Below are 18105 nucleotides of genomic sequence, written 5' to 3'. Positions count from 1 at the left end.
ATTCTAAAGTTACACTTAAAAGTAATTCCACTTCTCTGTCTACAGACAGTGCTACAGAAGACTTTGCACAGAGGTCCGACTCTCACATCATCAGCACAAGATCTTAGTAAAAAGATGAATGCAACTTTGGACAGAAATGAATGTTGTGACATTGTAGAAGCTTATTGGAACAGTACCACAGCGAATGTATGCTGTGAACAAACTTAAGGCAGTCACATATTAGAATGTGTGACTTCTTTTTCGGTTGGGGACGGGGGGTGTACCTCACCTGTATGACCACAGTAAGCAAACTGTCCATGATGGAGCCAGTCACATGACCACTCCAGAAGCGGTTCATCAGAAAGGTAGTTTTTATGTTCTTTATTTAGGCGACACTGACTGGTAGCGCAGTATGTGGTTTCAACAGCATCCATTGTAGGAGACCAGCTGGATTTGTTCCCCATATCACATTCCCCTTGAACCCAACAGCTCTGACTTCTGAGTTTTTCCTTTTAGTATTTATTGCAGCTGGATTTTTGACCCTTGTTCTGCTTTTGTCTTTGGCAACCCCTCACTTGACAAGTTTGCTTTGTTGTTGTAGACTGGTTTTCCCTGTGTGACACTGGCACTTACTTCCTTTTGGAAATGCGTGTTGATGATGCTTCATTTGCGTCCTCCTTTTTATTTTACTGCGTTTTGTTTTGACTGCTGATAAGTATTTAAATATTTTAAGATAAGTGTTTTTTGTGCGTACGTCCTCACACTTGACCACAGTGGCTTGTGTATCCTCAGAAACTCTTTTAGACACTTGAGCATGTGCTACAAGAGTCACAAGGTTTTTTTTTCTTTTTAAAAAAACGCAGATGCAACATCAGTTCTCTTTTTACGGCGCCATGTGTCATTGACCTTTGATACTTTGAATTGAGCTTTCCATCCACCATCCGACACTGCGAAGGCACAAAGTCAGTTTATCCTTCAGAGTTGTATAGCTACAGGAGAGATGTCGCCTTCAGAAATTGCTGTTACTGCAGCAGAAAAGAGTAAAACCGAAACTGCATTTTGTATTTAAAAGAAAATAAAGAAAAATCACCCGAAGGGAAGTTTATCTCTGAGGGCAAACCAGGTTTCATTTTGTAAAAGGTTGCACAAACTGAAAAGGAAGTGTTCAGCGCAGACAGCTTCACCACATCCTTTTTTAATCTCGCATGTACCTTTTGAATGAGTTTACGCACGTTAAGATGCAAACATTAGATCCCAAAACAAATGTAAGAGCATAAACATAGTTCTGACTTCAGAAATGCTTTTGCTGAAGACATATCAGCAGGTTTACTAGATTTCATTTTGCTCAGACCGACTCAAGATGTTCAAATAACACAGGAGGATCACTCTGGCAAGCGATCATTTTCCTATTTTTCTACTTTGTTATTCATCTTTACGCCTAAAATAACTATTGCGTCGATGCCAGTAAATGGAAGAAAGGAGATATTATGCAGTAATTGGTGAGCGTTTCTAAACCACTGATGCAAAACAGCGAGCCCATCCACTGTTCATAATAAAAACTATATATATATCAATGGAGACCAAAAAAAAGTGTTTTAAAAACATTCCCGTTCGGCTATCACATGTGTCATGAGACAGAAGTCTGTTTGTGGAATCACATGATCAGATTACTGGAGGTGACTGTGCAACTGCGGCACCAGTTCAATAAAGGAGGCTTTGTTTCAGGTCTCTTTCAGAGGCAGGTGAGCGGTCCGGGTTTTTTTCCTGAGATAAAAACAGCTCCCTTCAAATATGATTTCAAAAATTCGATTTACTGAACCTAAAATAGAAGATCTGAAGAATGTGAGAGTTTATGCCGGGTTTCGTGCGTCATAATGAACTATACTGACATCATTATCGTGCCGATTTTTATGAGCTTCACCGTTTACTACGTTCACCTCCATCAGTGTTTGCTTGGTAACACCTGGTAACCATGACAACCTTCAGAGCTGAGAGTGAGGGGAGTCTAATTTAAAGTGTGAAATACGCATTATTTGACTCATTGTGGGTGCTGGATGTGAGTGAGCCTGTGTGCTGAGGGGGATCTCCGGCATGAAAGAGATATTAGAGATAATTAAGATCAAAAATAATGAGGGCCCATAGCAGCGCTTACAGGAACCGAAAAGAGAAATGAGAAATGATGACTGAGACTTCTACAGCTCACCGGTTTCACTCCTTTTTTTACCTCTTCCGTCATATCACTTGTCCTGTCATCTAAATAAGCGTGATTACATGCTGGTTTTAACGCAGCGATGGGGGACTTCCTCAGACTCCACTCTCACATAGAAACATGATGTTTTGTATATCTAATCCCATGGTGTTTACACTTCCTCACAGATGATGATGCAGCTCATATTCTCAGCTTTTATCTGAGTAAATCGGATCATTTAATCCTGTACGAAGAAAAACACACACTGTTTACTTTTTAAGGAGGACTTAAAACTTGACAGATTGCTGGGGGGGGGGAATCGATCACGATTGAATCGATCGTGAACTACTAAAGCTCAGGCCTACCACAGAACAATGATCAGGGGACTTTCTTCTTAAGTTTCTTCTTAAGAAAAAACTTAAGAATAAATGTTATTCTTGAAATAAAAGTTCTCAAATTTGTTCTTGACTTTTTTCTTAACTTTAAGACAACCTTGACCTGTCTTAAAATTTCTTCTGTGAAAAGGTAATAATAATAATAATAATAATAATAATAATAATAATAATAATAATAATAATAATAATAATAATAATAATAATAAGCCTCTAATATCACCTTTTTCAAAACATTTTAGACAAGTTTAGACTAGTAGGTCATAGTTTGAGGATATACTTTGTAATTAATTACACAAAGTGCCTGTTAACTGTTTGTTAGCATGTTAGTTAGCGTGGTAGCCTAGTTAATTATTATTAATTTCCCCAATAGTATTTTTTTTTCGCACATTAACCTCATAATAATCATAACCTCAAGCTCCTGCCTTAAAAAGTTCCTGCATCTCTTTTTCTCCTTCTCCATGTTTAGTGAGTGACTGACGGTTAAGACCAAACTACCTGTATAAATGTTGTTTGTTGGCGCGTGCAATAAAATGACATATTTTAAGAAGATCCTAAGTAGGAAAAATAAGAAATTCGTAAGAAATGACAGTTCTTAAGACGGTTCTTAAGAAAATATTGAGGAATTGCACTTAAGAACTTTCTTATGAACTTCTTAATTTTAGATCTTAAGACATTTCTTAAGATCGTTCTTAAGAACATATTGGTGAATCCGGCCCCAGATCTGCAGCAGAAGGCCTGAAAAGAAAGTTTAGCAACGACCCAGATCCAAAATCAGAAGTCCAGACCCTCAACCTGATGTCAACCAATTACATCTTTAAGCTTAATTAAAAAAAAAACACTTTCAGGGATTTCTGGAAAAGTTTAAATGGTCCACCAAAGCTTTTTCTTCTATAGCCTCTCAAGACACCGGGAACATTGAAAATAAATGAAGAAAAGAAGGAGTTCCTGAGATAATTCTGACATCGATAATTACAATAGTTTGTCTTAAAATAGGGCCGTGACGTGTTCATGTGACGTGTTGAAGGATGAAAGCATGCGTACACTGCTTTGATTCAGGTCATGGTAGGTAGAGCGAGTTAGTTAGAGCAAATGTCATTTTGAAGAGGAGTGGGTGGGAATGCCTCCATAAAGATGTCAGACACTGATATCATCATACTGCAATGACATACTTCACATTATTGCTGGTTTAGTTGGCCTTACGAGCTAATGAATCATGTGGCACACAAAGTAATATAATATTATCTATCTAAGGCTGTGTTCAGCTAATTTAATGATCTGATAAAGAATGAAATACAATCTTTTTTGTGTCCTGGTATGTAAAGAAAGTCCAGCCTCGTGTAGAAGAATATTTAAAAAAATCAGTTAAACAGTGTTTTGAACTGCAAAAGTAACTTCCAATCGGAAAGAAAATTCCAATCGAGCTTCTTTACCAACCAAAAAAAAACAATACTGTGGATACTAGTGGAGTGTGGACATCAAAACGATCTTCTTTACTGGTGTGTTACGCAACTTAAATCCAGTATCTGATTCAGATCAACGCGCCGTTCTTCTCGACTGACTTCCCGCGCTGATCGGCATCTCTGTTACTGCTCTTAATTAGTTTAAATCTGCAAAAGTGCTGCACCTCTGATAAATTCTAAGTACTTCTTTCACATTTCTGTGAAGCGATCAAAGTGTTTATCGCTACGGTAATTGCTTCGGCTAAGAGCCTGCTGTGACATACAACACCACCATTAAGCTATAGAGTCATTATTTTCTTTTATACAAGCCCAGACCAACACCATATACCTTTGTAATGTGTGCGCACAGTTTCACAGTTTTCTTGTGATGGATGTCTCTGGGAAACATGTCTGGAAGGCAGCGTTCCTGCATGAATGCTGCCATCATAGAAATGTGAACCAGGGACATGAGTTTAAACGGTCGTTAGAGCATGAAATCTATTTCTGACATCTATTTCTATAAAAAAAAAAGATCTGCCATATTAAATTGTCTGACAAAAACAAACTCCACGGCATTGTTGTCTATTTCAGAGGCGTCAGAGCCCAAATCATAATCAGAATCATAATCAGAATCAGAATCAGCTTTATTGGCCAGGTTTGAACATTGTCCAACAAGGAATTTGACTCCGGTAATTTCGCTCTTTGGTAATAAAATATACAATAAAAAATGTGGAATTTCTATGATACAGAATAGACAGAATAAACATTTAAGGTGCAACAGTTTGAGGTAGAGAAAGAAAAGAAAAGAAAAGAAAAGAAAAGAAAAGAAAAGGGACAGTTCTGTAAAAAAAAATACAAAATAAAATAAAAATAAAAATAACCTATTTACAATTTTACAAGACAATTATACAAAAAAAACAAAAATATTATACAAAGTGAAGGGTGCAGCAGAGTGAGGCAGACATGGTTATCAAGGAAGGTGCTAGATTTTTTTTTTTTTCGATGCCTCGTCCAGACAAGGTTTACATGAGGCTTCTTTTTTGCACATTAATTTTCCTTTTTAAATATTTCTATCACGATTTATTTCCTCATTTTCCCCCCAGTGCTCCTACCAAAGTCAGTTCTGGGCATTGTTCTCCCTCTGCCAACCCCAGGAGGTCCCTGCACTGAGCTCAAGTCTCCTCTTTACTTGAGGAGTGAGCAGGCCGATTCTGAAGTCATAAACTCCGGCGGGAATTGAACCCAGGACCTTCTTGCTGTGAGGCAGCTGCACTACCAGCTGTGCCACCGTGCCCCCTAATTTTGCTTTTTTCCGTTGAATTTATAACTTTGCAGTGCCTGACAAAGGCTCCCGATCGTAACTCCTTGTGTGGGATTTTATCAGCTCCTCACGAATGCTCTTCATCACGCAGTGTTGTCTGAGGGGTCAGAGTTCAGAGTTCAGCCTGGCTTGCTCCCTCATCTTTTACGCTCTGAAATTCCACCTCAATCATTAAATTGTTTGTTGATGTTATGCGATGTTATGTAAAAGGAAAACTATGCAAATCTTTTCCAGTCACTGTCTATAGATATATAGATTCTACTGACTCTCGAACCATGCTTTTTCCTAGTAAACACTGATGAACAATAGACTGTAGCAAAAGAACTGGACAATGACCACAAATAACTTCTTCCTAGGACTCTTCAGTTTTGTGTCTGGTGTCATTTACAGTAAGCAGCCAGTTGCAGATTACAGTTCTGTAATAGAATAGAATAGAATAGAATATAACATTTGTGTGTGTGTGTGTGTGTGTGTGTGTGTGTGTGTGTGTGTGTGTGTGTGTGTGTGTGTGTGTGTGTGTGTGTGTGTGTGTGTGTGTGTGTGTGTGTGTGTGTGTGTGTGTGTGTGTGTGTGTGTGTATAAGCCAAACAACGAAAGTTTTCTCAACAGGGTTTTCAAATCTGCATATTGGCATATTGATTGCGGATATTAGGAGTGTCTTAACAAGTAGATATTGACTTTAGATGGACAAACTCGTTGTCAAAAACCTAATACTTTGATACAGGGGTTGCCAAAGAATGCAAAATATGATTTATAAAATCTCACTGCTCGGTGACCGCGTATTTCGATATTGGATTTTTACCTTTGATGACCAAGTGAACCCTGAAGGCTGCCACTGAATTTAGAAGACATGATCGAGGGCTTTCCATCTTTCCAGTCTTTCACTTTGCCAGACGAACCTGAACCTGAAAAGAAGCCCATACATACTGTTTAATTTACCCATATCTTTATTTAATCTTACTTTAATGGCACCTTGCCCATCGAAGTAACGGACTGGCAAAGAGTTGGTGCTACCCCGGTTCCAAACTTATCAGGTGTAACCGTGTAAGATGTGTTTTATTACAGTCATCATTCTCTTATTCACTATTTTGTAATTTAAAGTAATTAAAAGTCTGCTTTCTTTTTTTCTATGACATCATCACTTTTATGAAGTAAAAACTAAACCAAATTAAAGTTGCAAGCAGTGATGAAGGGGCCCTCGCGCGTGCAATTTTCACCAATAAAGGTCAAGGACTTAAAACTAAGTCCGATGACACCACCCATGACTCTCTATATCAAACCAATCAAAAGTTATGGCAGAAAATAGGAACTATCACATATCGACCAATTAGAAGAAGGGGCGGAGCTAATTCATGCCAATGAAGGTCAAGGACTCAAAACAAAGTCCGATGACACCACCCACCAGGGGCGCAGCTGGTGAACAGGCAAGGCAGGCAACTGCTTGGGGCCCCGAGTTGTTGGGGGGCCAATGAGGCCCCAAAATTTTTTTTTTTTAATTATTACTATAAACAAAGGTGTTTCCTGTCAGGGGTATTGAGGACTAAAAAAGTATTTTGAAGGCTGTTTTTACTCCACAGATCTCAAAATGTGGTAACCGCAATGACCACATCTTAAACAAACATAGGACAATTATCAATGACATCTCAGTAGCCAGTAAGAAACCTCCCTCAAGGGCCCCCATGTCATCATTCCCATGATCACGGATCATCCACCTGTACACAGTGTCAAAAAAAAAAAAACTACACACAGTGTCGTGTGCACAGAATTTAACGTTCATTCTGGAAGTTTTAAATGGAGCCGATTCAGCTCAGCCGAAGGTAAAGAAAAACATTTGGAATAAAAAACAAAATTTCATAAAGTTTTCGTTGGTGTCAGTTTATTATAACATAACGGTGATGAATGCTGGTTTGAGGGGCGCCCTAGAAATTTTTGCCTAGGGCCCCAACAGACCCTAGAATCGCCTCCACGACTCTTTATGTCAAACCATTCAAAAGTTATGGCAGAAAGTAGGAACTATCACATATGGACCAATCAGATGAAGGGGGGGCACGCTTTTTGGCGTCTATCGTCACCACGGTAACGCTTTTGACTGAGAGACGTAATGCGCGTAGTCGCAAGATGGAGACGCACATTTTGATGTATAACACACCTGGGTGCACGTTACGGTTCGGGCGAAGAAGCGACTGAAGAAATGGCATAAATTGCGGCAAAATTACACGATTAATTCAAAATGGCCGACTTCCTGTTCGGTTTCGGCCATGGCGCCAAGAGACTTTTCTTTACGTTGCGACATGATACAGGTGTTTACCGATTTTCGTGCATGTACGTCAAACCGTATTGTGGAGCTTGAGGCACAAAGTTTTCTAGGGGGCGCTGTTGAGCCATTAGGCCACGCCCATTAATGCAAACCATGAAATACCACATTTTTCGCCAGGCCTGGCTTGGGTGCAAAATTTGGTGACTTTTGGGCACGTTTAGAGGGGCAAAAAGGCCATAATTTCGCCGGAAGAAGGAAAAAAAAAAAAAAAAAACGAGAATGAGAAAAATTCCTACAGATACAATAGGGCCTTCGCACTGTAAGTGCTCGGGCCCTAAAAACCCCAAATAATATGATGTCATCAATTCCATTGAAGAAAATATGATGTCATCAAGTTATGATGTCATCAATTCCATTGAAAAAAATATGATGTCATCAAGTTATGATGTCATCAATTCCATTGAAGAAGATATGATGTCATCAAGTTATGATGTCATCAATTCCATTGAAAAAAATATGATGTCATCAAGTTATGATGTCATCAATTCCATTGAAGAAGATATGATGTCATCAAGTTATGATGTCATCAATTCCATTGAAGAATATATGATGTCATCAATTCCATTAACCATTCCATTCCATCAACAAGCTTGTAACAGAGTTTATAAATAGAACACCTTCTTACTAGTTCTCATCACATCTTTTGACAATGCCACGCAGACGCAGACAGAGCTCTCGCCCCGTCCGCAGGCGCCGGAGAGTCCGTAGGACCCGCGTCGCCCGCAGACGCAGGAGAGTTGTCCGACGCAGACGCTGAAGGTCAATAGATGATGGACTGAGTCCTTAGATGTGCTGTGTGTGTGTGTGTGTGTGTGTGTGTGTGTGTGTGTGTGTGTGTGTGTGTGTGTGTGTGTGTGTGTGTGTGTGTGTGTGTGTGTGTGTGTGTGTGTGTGTGTGTGTGTGTGTGTGTGTGTGTGTGTATGTTATTTATTATTAGTATTTTTAATTTATGTTATTTGTGAAGTTATTTCTTGGAAAAAGGGGCAGATCAGATAAGATTCTTCTTCTTTCTGCTCCCTTTTCATTCACAATTTAAGAACATTTTTTTTTTTTTAATGAAATAAAGAATAAAATGAAATGTGTGTATGTGTTATATATGTATAGATATCTTTTGTTTTTGTTATAGAAATTAAATTCATTTTGATCATAATGAAATAGAGTTTAGGGGGTAGGATTTAATAAGTCTTTACTTCTTCCTACTAATTTTCGAGCATGTTCATTATGATGTATGCATGTTTTTATTTATATTTTTGTTTTTTTTGTTTTCTTATTTACATGTATTTATTATTGTTTTGGTTTGTATTCTTAGTTGGAATAAATGGAAAGTGGTGTGTCTTGGGGTGCTGGATATAGAAGACGTGGAGGACGTCTATATATTCACGGGCATGACGGTGGGCCTGGTGATCCTAGGGCTTGGCGGGGTCTGGATGCTACAAAAGTTGAGAAAAGTGAGAGCTGATCAGGCAAAGCTGCTCTCTGGCCTCGCTGACATCCAGGGGAGACTGACCAGTGTATGGTCGGAGGTGTCCAAAGCTCGGGAGGAGATGAAGTCAGTACGAGCGGAGGGGGCAAAGGCTGTGGCGGCTAGAGAGCCAGAGGACAGCGACTAATCAAAATCTGCATTGACACACGCACCTCCATTGCAAAGTGGATTGCATGCAAAAAGAGACTTGGACATAAAAATAACTGAACAGTGGACACAGTAGTAAATCACAGGAACGGTGATCAGGATGAGTGGGCTGGACACGTGTACAAACATACATGCTATCTGGACTGTGAAGGATGAAATTAGACAAATTGCTATGTGGTAAACTATGTATCTTACTGAATTCTGTTGTTGATGTGATCATGAATCTTACATAGAACGGGGCGGGACTTTGATAAGCGTCAGCTTCTCCCGTACCCTTTTCGTCATGTGCTGAGTATGCAATGTATAATGTTCTGGAGATGAAATGTGTCTATATAAACATGCCGAAATAAACGAAAAAATAATAATAATTCACTATTGTTTCATGTTCAAAATATTTTTATTTATTTTATTTTATTTTTATTGTCATTTACACATGTACAGTGAGCTTCATCCATGGAATGAAACTGGAGCATCTCACTCTTTAATGCAACACGTTATAATAGAAAGAAATATGTAGTGTGATGATGATAATATGATGACGTCCACGGCTCATAAATCACGGTTCAAACCCCGGTAATTTATGACGTCCTGAGGATGAGGAGCTTGCAGACTTCCTCATCCTCATCCTGCCATCAACAAATTAGAATCAATAAGGGAATCGATAAGGAACTGAATCATAAGGCAGAATCAAAAATGGAATTAGAATCGTAAAAATCGTATTAATTCCTGTCCCTACATGCCACCAACCCGTCACAGTTCATGTAAAAAGGAAGGCGATGCGCTAGATTCGGGTGTTATCCCAGGGTAGCCGTCATCGTAAAGGGAGATTTTGACTGGGGGCTGGAAAGTGGCTGCTCTTAGCTAAGCTTTAACCCAAGGCCGTTCACAGGAATCTATTACTAAGAGCAGCAGGACAACAAGTCATATTGGCCGGGTTTCCCAGATCCGACTTAAGAGAAGTTCGAAGAAGGTTTCACTTAAGAGAGAACCCTAGGATACGGGTGTTTCCCAGATGACTTCTTAACACCGTCCTTTAGTTTCGCTCTTTCAGAAGCTCTTTGGAGCAGCTGTCCGGTTCTGAAACCAAATCAATCGATGCCAGGCAAATCGATCACCGATCACTATCAGCGCATTTTCACATGCAGCACTGCCACCTAACGCATTAATTCCCTGCTGCCTGTGCGTTATAATGAAAAATTAAGATGATAAATATAATTCAATGACCCTTTTTCATCCAAACGGTGCGTTACTCCGTTATTTCTGGCTACAGTGAGGCTTTTTTTCCCCACACGCAGAGACCGGGAGGAAACGTGGTGGGCGTGTGTGTGCGTTCAAAAACATGAGCGGTCAAGAGCCAAGAGAAGGCGAGTTTCGCAAATCGCAACGTGGAATTACAGCAATCCCTGGTTTTTCGCAGGGGTTATGTTCCAAAAAGAACCCGTGATAAGTGAAATTCTTTTTACAATTATAGAGGGCTTCAGATTGCGGAGATCAGCACCGCCTCGCACGTATTCCACTGCTCTTCTGATGCCGCTGCATCCCGACTCACGTCTTTTTATCCTAAAGCCCGCGGTGCAGGTGTGTTTTTTCAAGAGAAGAAAATAGTTATGGGTCGTTGTCTTCGCTCTTTTTTCTTCTGGGCAAAAAGATTCTTTAATATAAACCGACACCATTGATTATATTTGAGACTGTAATGAACGATTCATCAAAGGATCCCGTTAAGCTGCTGCTTCCCTGTCATCACACATGTAGGTGCTCGGGCTCGGGCTCGGGCTCGGGCAGGTGTCACGGTTGCCTGGACAGCGCGGTCCGACAGCACGTCCAGGGGACTGAAGTGCTGACGCACCAATGTGTTCATATAAACAGTTCTGCTTCGCGCACGGTGACGCGGTTGATTTGCAGAGAGAACATGCTGTATAGCAGCCAAATTATCAAATAAATGATATTCATGATGATCGTTTTATTTGTGCGTAATGCATAAAGCATATACAGGAACACACTTGTTATTCCTTATTTTTCTTTTTTTTCCCCCTTTGCTGTCACCAATGAATGCTAAACAATATAAATCTAAAGTATAAAATAGATCAAAATTTGTGCGGGGTGCATTGTTTTGATATCTCATTGCTTGGTGTGATATTGATTTGCCTGACGCGGCTGGATCTGTGAGTCTTTGTTCACTAAGATGGTTGTAAAGACTGGGTCAGCAGCATCTTACATTTCCTTCTTAATGAAAGAGATTCTTAAGCTAAGAGCGACTCTGGGAAACGCGATTTTCTTTCACAGGCTCCTTAAGAAGGTTTGAAAGAAGTCTTTCGCTGTTAAGAACTACTTAACTGATCTGGGAAACCCGGCCATTATCTTTAAAATGAGAAGAACTATGCTTTGTTCGGTCTTTATTTCCTGCTCAGAATGTATGTACCAGAAAGGGTGAAGTCGCTAATGACGGAAATGCAGCTGTCATCCAAAAAAATATGTCGTTTGACGAGACGAGGTACGCAGAAATTCATTCAGTTGTCATGGATGTGAAAACGGTTCTCTGTAACAGGTTCCAGATTTGTTTATCTCTGCTGTAAATTCAGAGATTTTCCCCTGAGGGTCGATGGAGTTTGACTCAGTTTTGGATCTATCACCAAAGGGATTTGGGGGGATCGTGGGGCTCAGTGTTTTTACCCAAGGACACTTTAACACCACACGACTGCTCCCCCATCTTTTCTCTTCTTTCTTTCATTTTGGATTGTGCTGCAAGCCTGAATTGCAAAAAAAAAAAACAACCCAAAACCAAAAAAAGGTAGAGGAGGGGGGGTATTTTGGGTTATTACTGTAAATCAGAGAATCACTGTCTTTTTTGCTTAATTTTCCTTTGCTGCATCTAGTTCGTTCATCATCTTACTTTTTCTGACTTGTGGTAGTATTTGATGTTAACTTTCTACATCTTACATCTTTAAAATGTTTAAAATGTTGTTAGCTTCCTGGGCCTTCTTCCAGAGGAGTCAAGTAACGAAGTACAAATACTTCGTTACCTTACTTAAGTAGAAATTTAGGTTATCTATACTTCCCTGGAGTAATTATTTTTCAGACGACTTTTTACTTTTACTCCTTACATTTTCACGCAATTATCTGTACTTTTTACTCCTTACATTTTAAAAACAGCCTCGTTACTCTATTTCATTTAGGCCTTTAAAAAAAAACTATCCAGTTAAATTGCTCCGTCCGGATAGAGTGAATTTGGTTGTGGTTGTTTCAGATGTTCTTGTCCAGTTTTGTTCTTACATCCGTTCCCTCAGATTCCTGCAACTAAACTTGGATGTACATTCCAATAAAGGTTAGGATAAATGATAACATGCCTCTGAAGTTTGACTTTTTGCACCATTACAATACTTATAGGCAACTAGTCATCATATCTGCTGCTCTCTGAAACACATGTTAATGCTCAATAGTACACATATATGGTTCTTTAATATATTTGCATTATACTAAGATGCATTCATTTTCAATGGCTTTTGTCCTTAATGGCTTTTTTCCCCCTTACATTACTTTTACTTTTATACTTTAAGTAGTTTTGAAACCAGTACTTTTATACTTTTACTTGAGTAAAAAACTTGAGTTGATACTTCAACTTCTACAGGAGTATTTGTAAACTCTAGTATCTATACTTCTACCTGAGTAATGAATGTGAATACTGAAGACACCTCTGCCTTCTTCAGATCTCAGCAAACGCTGAAAAACGAACATGTTAAAGAAACCGAAATCCACTCACAGTGGGAGTAAATATAGTTAGTTCTTAAGAGAAAGAAGGAATTTCATAAGGAAAGCAAAACAAACTCATGACCGCATGACCTGCAACTATGAATAGCACAGACTTGAATGGTGAGTTAAGTAACATGGAGACTGAATGACTTTCATCAGCCTGTTTAACGCGTTTAAGCATGGAGAATGCGGTGGGGGTTGTGACACAGAACAAAGTTTTGTTCTATAATTAAACTGCTCGGGAGGGATCTGGGTTTGACGCACTTCAGGCATTCATGTGGCTCCTGCAGGAGGAGAAACCGTGGCAGATAAAGGGGGCAGTAGGGTCAGAGGGGGAGTGTTTCCAACCTGTCATTCAGGGGAGAAACATCATGTGATGTCATCACAGTCAAATTCCATTCTGACCCTAACCCCAATCAGCAAGCAGGCTTTGTCAGGAGACCGCGGTGAGGTCGGGAAACTGAGGATCGAACTGGGATTTAAAGGAGATTCTTTGAGATTCAGCGGCTTTGTGCATCACCGAGGGACTTCAATCATGATTCACTGCGGTGGTAATGTAATTCACTTCCAACGATGAATAGACTCTCTAACTCATCACCTATGGACCTCAAGGACATGAAGAGAATGTAAGTGCAGTATATTTTATTTACAAAATACCACGGCTTCCCAGAGGGTGTTAATATCATGCATCATGAAAAAGTTACACTATTTTAATACTCCAAATGTCTCTTGCAGGGATGTCAGCTGGAAATCCAGAATACATATACCCGTGCAGAGTCCATTATGGACAAAAATCAGCAGGTACTGTTTCATTTGTTCTTACTGCATTTTAATATTGTGTTTCCCTGACAGTTTTCTTTCCAATCTGAAACCACATCTAAACTCTTGTGTTTCTCCTGTTTGCAGGCAGGAAACAAATGAAGCAAACCCTTCGGGAGAATCTCTCGAGGCACTCCTGTCAAAGAAAAGTAATTTCCGTCTGCTTTCAAGCGCTACAGAGTAAATATATTGGTTGGTTAGTGTTGTCATTATACTGAAATCATGTTCTCTTGCGTTGAAAAAGGTGGACGGAGAGCGTTTCGGGAATTTCTAAAGTCAGAGTTCTGTGAGGAAAACCTGGATTTCTGGCTCACCTGTCAAGAATTCAAAGCTGTTGGTTCTCCGAAGGAACGGACGCAGAAAGCAGCAAGTATTTATGAAGAGTTCATCAGGGAAGACTCTCCAAAACAGGTGAGCGAGATGGACATGTCATACAAAACGTTTTGAAATCAAAAAGTAATGGTAGTACATTTAATAGGGTTTGAAATACCGATGCAGCTGGCATTATGCACCGCATGATGTCCATTAAGTTTTAGTTTAGTTTAGTTTATTTATTTAGCAATATAAGACAAATATGAACAAAAAATGAAAAACAATTAAATAACATGCAAGGAAAGGAAGAAGCCTGGTGGCTTATATAGAATCCTTGCCATATATGAATAAAAAACTAAACAAAGCTACACAAGGGAGAGTAAAAAAAAAAAAAAAAAAACACAAGAAAATGTAACTCAGATCAAATAATGAACATTACAAAGATGAAACAATAAGAAAGTTCTTTAAATGTTTTTTGAATATTGGCAAGGATGGTGATGATTTAAGAGATTTATTGAGTGAATTCCACAAGCGGGGGCCTCTGTAAGTGATGAAAGATTGATGTTTACATGTTCTACAAAACGGTAAATTAAAATCATCTTTGTGCCTTGTGGCATAAGAATGAATATCGGAATTAACAGAAAAGAAATTATGAAAAGAAGAAGGAAGATCTTGTATATAATTTTTTAATTTGAACATAAATAAACATGTTTTAAAAAATGTTAAAGAACTGTAAAAGTATAACCGTGCGTTACTGCTTTACAACCCTTCAGGTAAACCTGGATTTCTACACAAAAGAAATCATCAGCCAGAGTTTCCAGCAGCCAAGTCCATCGTGCTTTGTTGCGGCACAGAAGAAAATCTACAGCCTCATGGAGAATGACTCCTTCCCCCGCTTCATTCAGTCCGAGCGCTACAAAGTCCTTATTGATGCAACTTCAAAGCAGAAAGGCCTCAAGAAACCCCGTATGGCCTGGAGGCTAAAGACTGTTGGGGTGGACAGCCTGAAAAACGGCCTTCTTCTGCTGCAAAAGGATTGACCTCATGACTGCTGTTTTACGGTGTGACATGTTGCTCAGACAGAGAGGAAGTGCTGTCGACAGACGCTGCACATGCAGGCACTTCCTCTCAAAAATGAAAAGTGTTTGACAGGACTGAGCGCTCCCGCCAGTGGAGTCAGTGGGCTTGAACTGGAGCGGGGAGTGAGAACCGGACATTAGCCAAAGTGAAACGGTTGTGTTCAATACTGTGAAGCTTCTGGCTGAGACAGTCAGTGTCTCGAATGAATAAACTGGATTTTTGTTCATCTAATCAAGTAACATGGACGTGAATGCAGATCTGTTTAGTTATTGTGTGAGTTTGCAGCTATTTCTGACCATTTCAAATGTTCATCTTTTCATACACGCATTATGAAGCAATGCAATATGAAATACTTTGTGTAATTTGAAAAGTTGCAGCAAACTTTAAATCACAAGCATGAGTGTACCGGTACTTTCTTCTGTGTTTTCTCCACAGCAGCTAGTGTGGTCTGCCACCCAGTGGTGACATGGAAGAGCTACAAGCAAAGTGGCAAAATACTACAGAAACCTCATAAACCTAATTTACGACGGAGTAGGGCCAAACTAAGACAAAAAAAAAATAGGAAATTACGAGAATAAAGTCATAATGTTGCGAGAATAAAGTCGTAATAGAATAAAGTCGTAATATTACGAGGATAAAGTCGTAATATTACGAGAATAAAGTCGTAATATTATGAGAATAAAGTCGTCATATTATGAGAATAAAGTTGTAAAATGATGAGAATAAAGTCGTCATATTATGAGAATAAAGTTGTAAAATTACGAGAATAAAGTCGTAATATTATGAGAATAAAGTCGTAAAATTATGAGAATAAAGTCGTAATATTACGAGAATAAAGTCGTCATATTACGAGAATAAAGTCGTAACATTACAAGAATAAAGTCGCAATTTATGAGAATAAAGTCGTAATATTACAAGAATAAAGTGTTAATTTATGAGAACTCTAACAGGAAGAGTGTGTAAAAATGTTGAATATTGAGCATCTTGTGAAGTTATATTTATATATTTATAATATATTTAATATTACGATTTTATTCTCGTAATATTACGACTTTATTCTCATATTATTATGACTTTATTTTCGTAATTTCCTTCTTTTTTTTCTTAGTTTGGCTCTAATACTCCGTCGTAGTAATTACACTGCTTGAAGGAAAGTTTAAACTGCAGTTGATTGTATAACATTATAATGAAATTCAGCCATGAATAGTTGTATTTCTCCTCTGTAACAGATATTCTGACTTCTATCAAAATTACTGACCACTGAATTGTGACTTCTTCAAATGTTTTCTGTGCAAAATGTTTATTGGTAGACGTGACCGTAATGAATCAATCTATGTCTGAAAATAGAAAATGCATTTAAAGGGCGGTTACTGAGACCATAAATAGCACCCACAGGAAACAATCATTCCATGCAGTTTGAAAATATCTTTTTTGATTTTCCATGTCCTTACCAATTCTGCATTGTGTAACCAGTCTGTTGCAGCTCTAATCTGATTGTGGAAATAATGAAAAAGAGGGTGGATGGAAAAAAAGGAAGTGATTAGATAAGGGGGAAAAAGAGAAGAAAAGAAAAATAACTAGAGGGTAATGGGGATGGAGCAGGGTAATTTTTTTGACTTCATGTGACACGAATATGGCTGTCATGGGATAGTACTGAACTAATACTTGTAATAATAATACAAGTAATAATACGAGGGGAGGCGCAATATTTTTCCTTTTTTTTCTTTGGAAATGGGAAGACAAGTTAATACCACATGTTGGCATTACAAAACATTGGTTTTTTTTCATCCTAACGTCTTTGAAACTCATGTGAGACAACTTTCACTGAAACAAAAATGTTAAAATAACACAAACTGCAATAAAAAGTAAAATACATCAATGTCAGTTACGTGTATTGAATGGCTGGATGACAACTAAAAGTGTAATTTGACAAGCTTTTCTGTGTTATTTTGGGGGGAGGGAAAACTTTGCTTCATGGATTGCAGATAAATTAGCAACTGAACTGTAATCTGGTGCAATGCATCTCTTGTTTAGCTACATGAGATTAATGTAAGCGATTTATTAATACTCCCTTACATTGGATAATGATAAATTATGGTTTTCAGTTAAATATTTGATGATCCGGATCTATTGACATCTGTAGTACGTTGCTGCAGATGTTTATCAGTCTGTGGTCAGTGTGTTGTTTTATGCTGCAGTCTGCTGGGGAGGTAGAATCAGACACAAATGCAGTCTTATGTATTTAAATGATGAATGTGACAATAAGAGCAAGTGTCTGTCTGTGAGAACAATTAAAATAATCAAAAGACAATGTATGAAGGCTCTTAAAGCAACACTATGTAACTTTTCCACCGTAATATCATATTTCCAGAGTCATTGTGATGGTACATCAACTTCCAACAGGTTTAATGACACCTCTGTCATGGTCTGAGGGGTCTGTATCGCCTTCACTGGCACTATGTAACTTTGAGGTGCATGGTAGGAACCCTGCCACACTACTGGTAAAACACTACCGCTTTTGTCCAAAGGAGCCGCCAAACTCAACAAAAGCTGAAAGTTACATTGTGCTGCTTTAAATCACAGAAAAATGTGTTTTGCATTATGGAAGAACAATTTTATTTAACAGAGACTGTATTCCAGCATTAGGACAGCAGAACAAAGGTCGGGCTACGAAATGTCTTACATTTCTTACAGTGGAACACAACCTCCTTTTACACACTTACAGATAATATGAGCATATATTTTATTAGAATACTGTGAAAAGTGCCTGACACCAAGGGGCAGGACGGTCCCTAAAACCTTTAATATAGAGGTGCAGAATAATTTTGGCCTCCCTTGAGATGTGTCTGTGTTGTCGGGTGTGGCTCATTTAAAGGGT

General features: G+C 38.8%; 1 protein-coding gene across 1 annotated transcript; it reads left to right on the top strand.

Moving 5' to 3' along the window:
- Positions 1-13352: 13352 nt before the first annotated feature.
- LOC133453057 (regulator of G-protein signaling 5-like) lies at positions 13353-17002 on the top strand. Its single transcript, XM_061732906.1, has 5 exons — positions 13353-13642; positions 13752-13817; positions 13923-13984; positions 14080-14246; positions 14921-17002. Exons 1-5 carry the CDS (start codon positions 13590-13592, stop codon positions 15185-15187), a joined length of 615 nt encoding a protein of 204 aa, XP_061588890.1. The 5' UTR covers positions 13353-13589; the 3' UTR covers positions 15188-17002.
- The last annotated feature ends 1103 nt before the right edge of the window (positions 17003-18105 follow it).

This window comes from Cololabis saira, chromosome 10 (genome assembly GCF_033807715.1).
Source record: "Cololabis saira isolate AMF1-May2022 chromosome 10, fColSai1.1, whole genome shotgun sequence".
NCBI classification, from domain to species: Eukaryota; Metazoa; Chordata; class Actinopteri; order Beloniformes; family Belonidae; genus Cololabis; species Cololabis saira.
The sequence above is the reverse complement of the archived record's forward strand: the minus strand, read 5'-3'. Positions and strand labels throughout refer to the sequence as shown.

Excerpts from the sequence above, each read along its gene's own strand:
- LOC133453057 (XM_061732906.1), top strand. The coding sequence starts at position 13,590 with ATGAATAGACTCTCTAACTCATCACCTATGGACCTCAAGGACATGAAG. Across the intron at positions 13,818-13,922 it reads TTATGGACAAAAATCAGCAG|GCAGGAAACAAATGAAGCAA; the intron begins GTACTGTTTCAT and ends TCCTGTTTGCAG. Across the intron at positions 13,985-14,079 it reads GGCACTCCTGTCAAAGAAAA|GTGGACGGAGAGCGTTTCGG; the intron begins GTAATTTCCGTC and ends GCGTTGAAAAAG.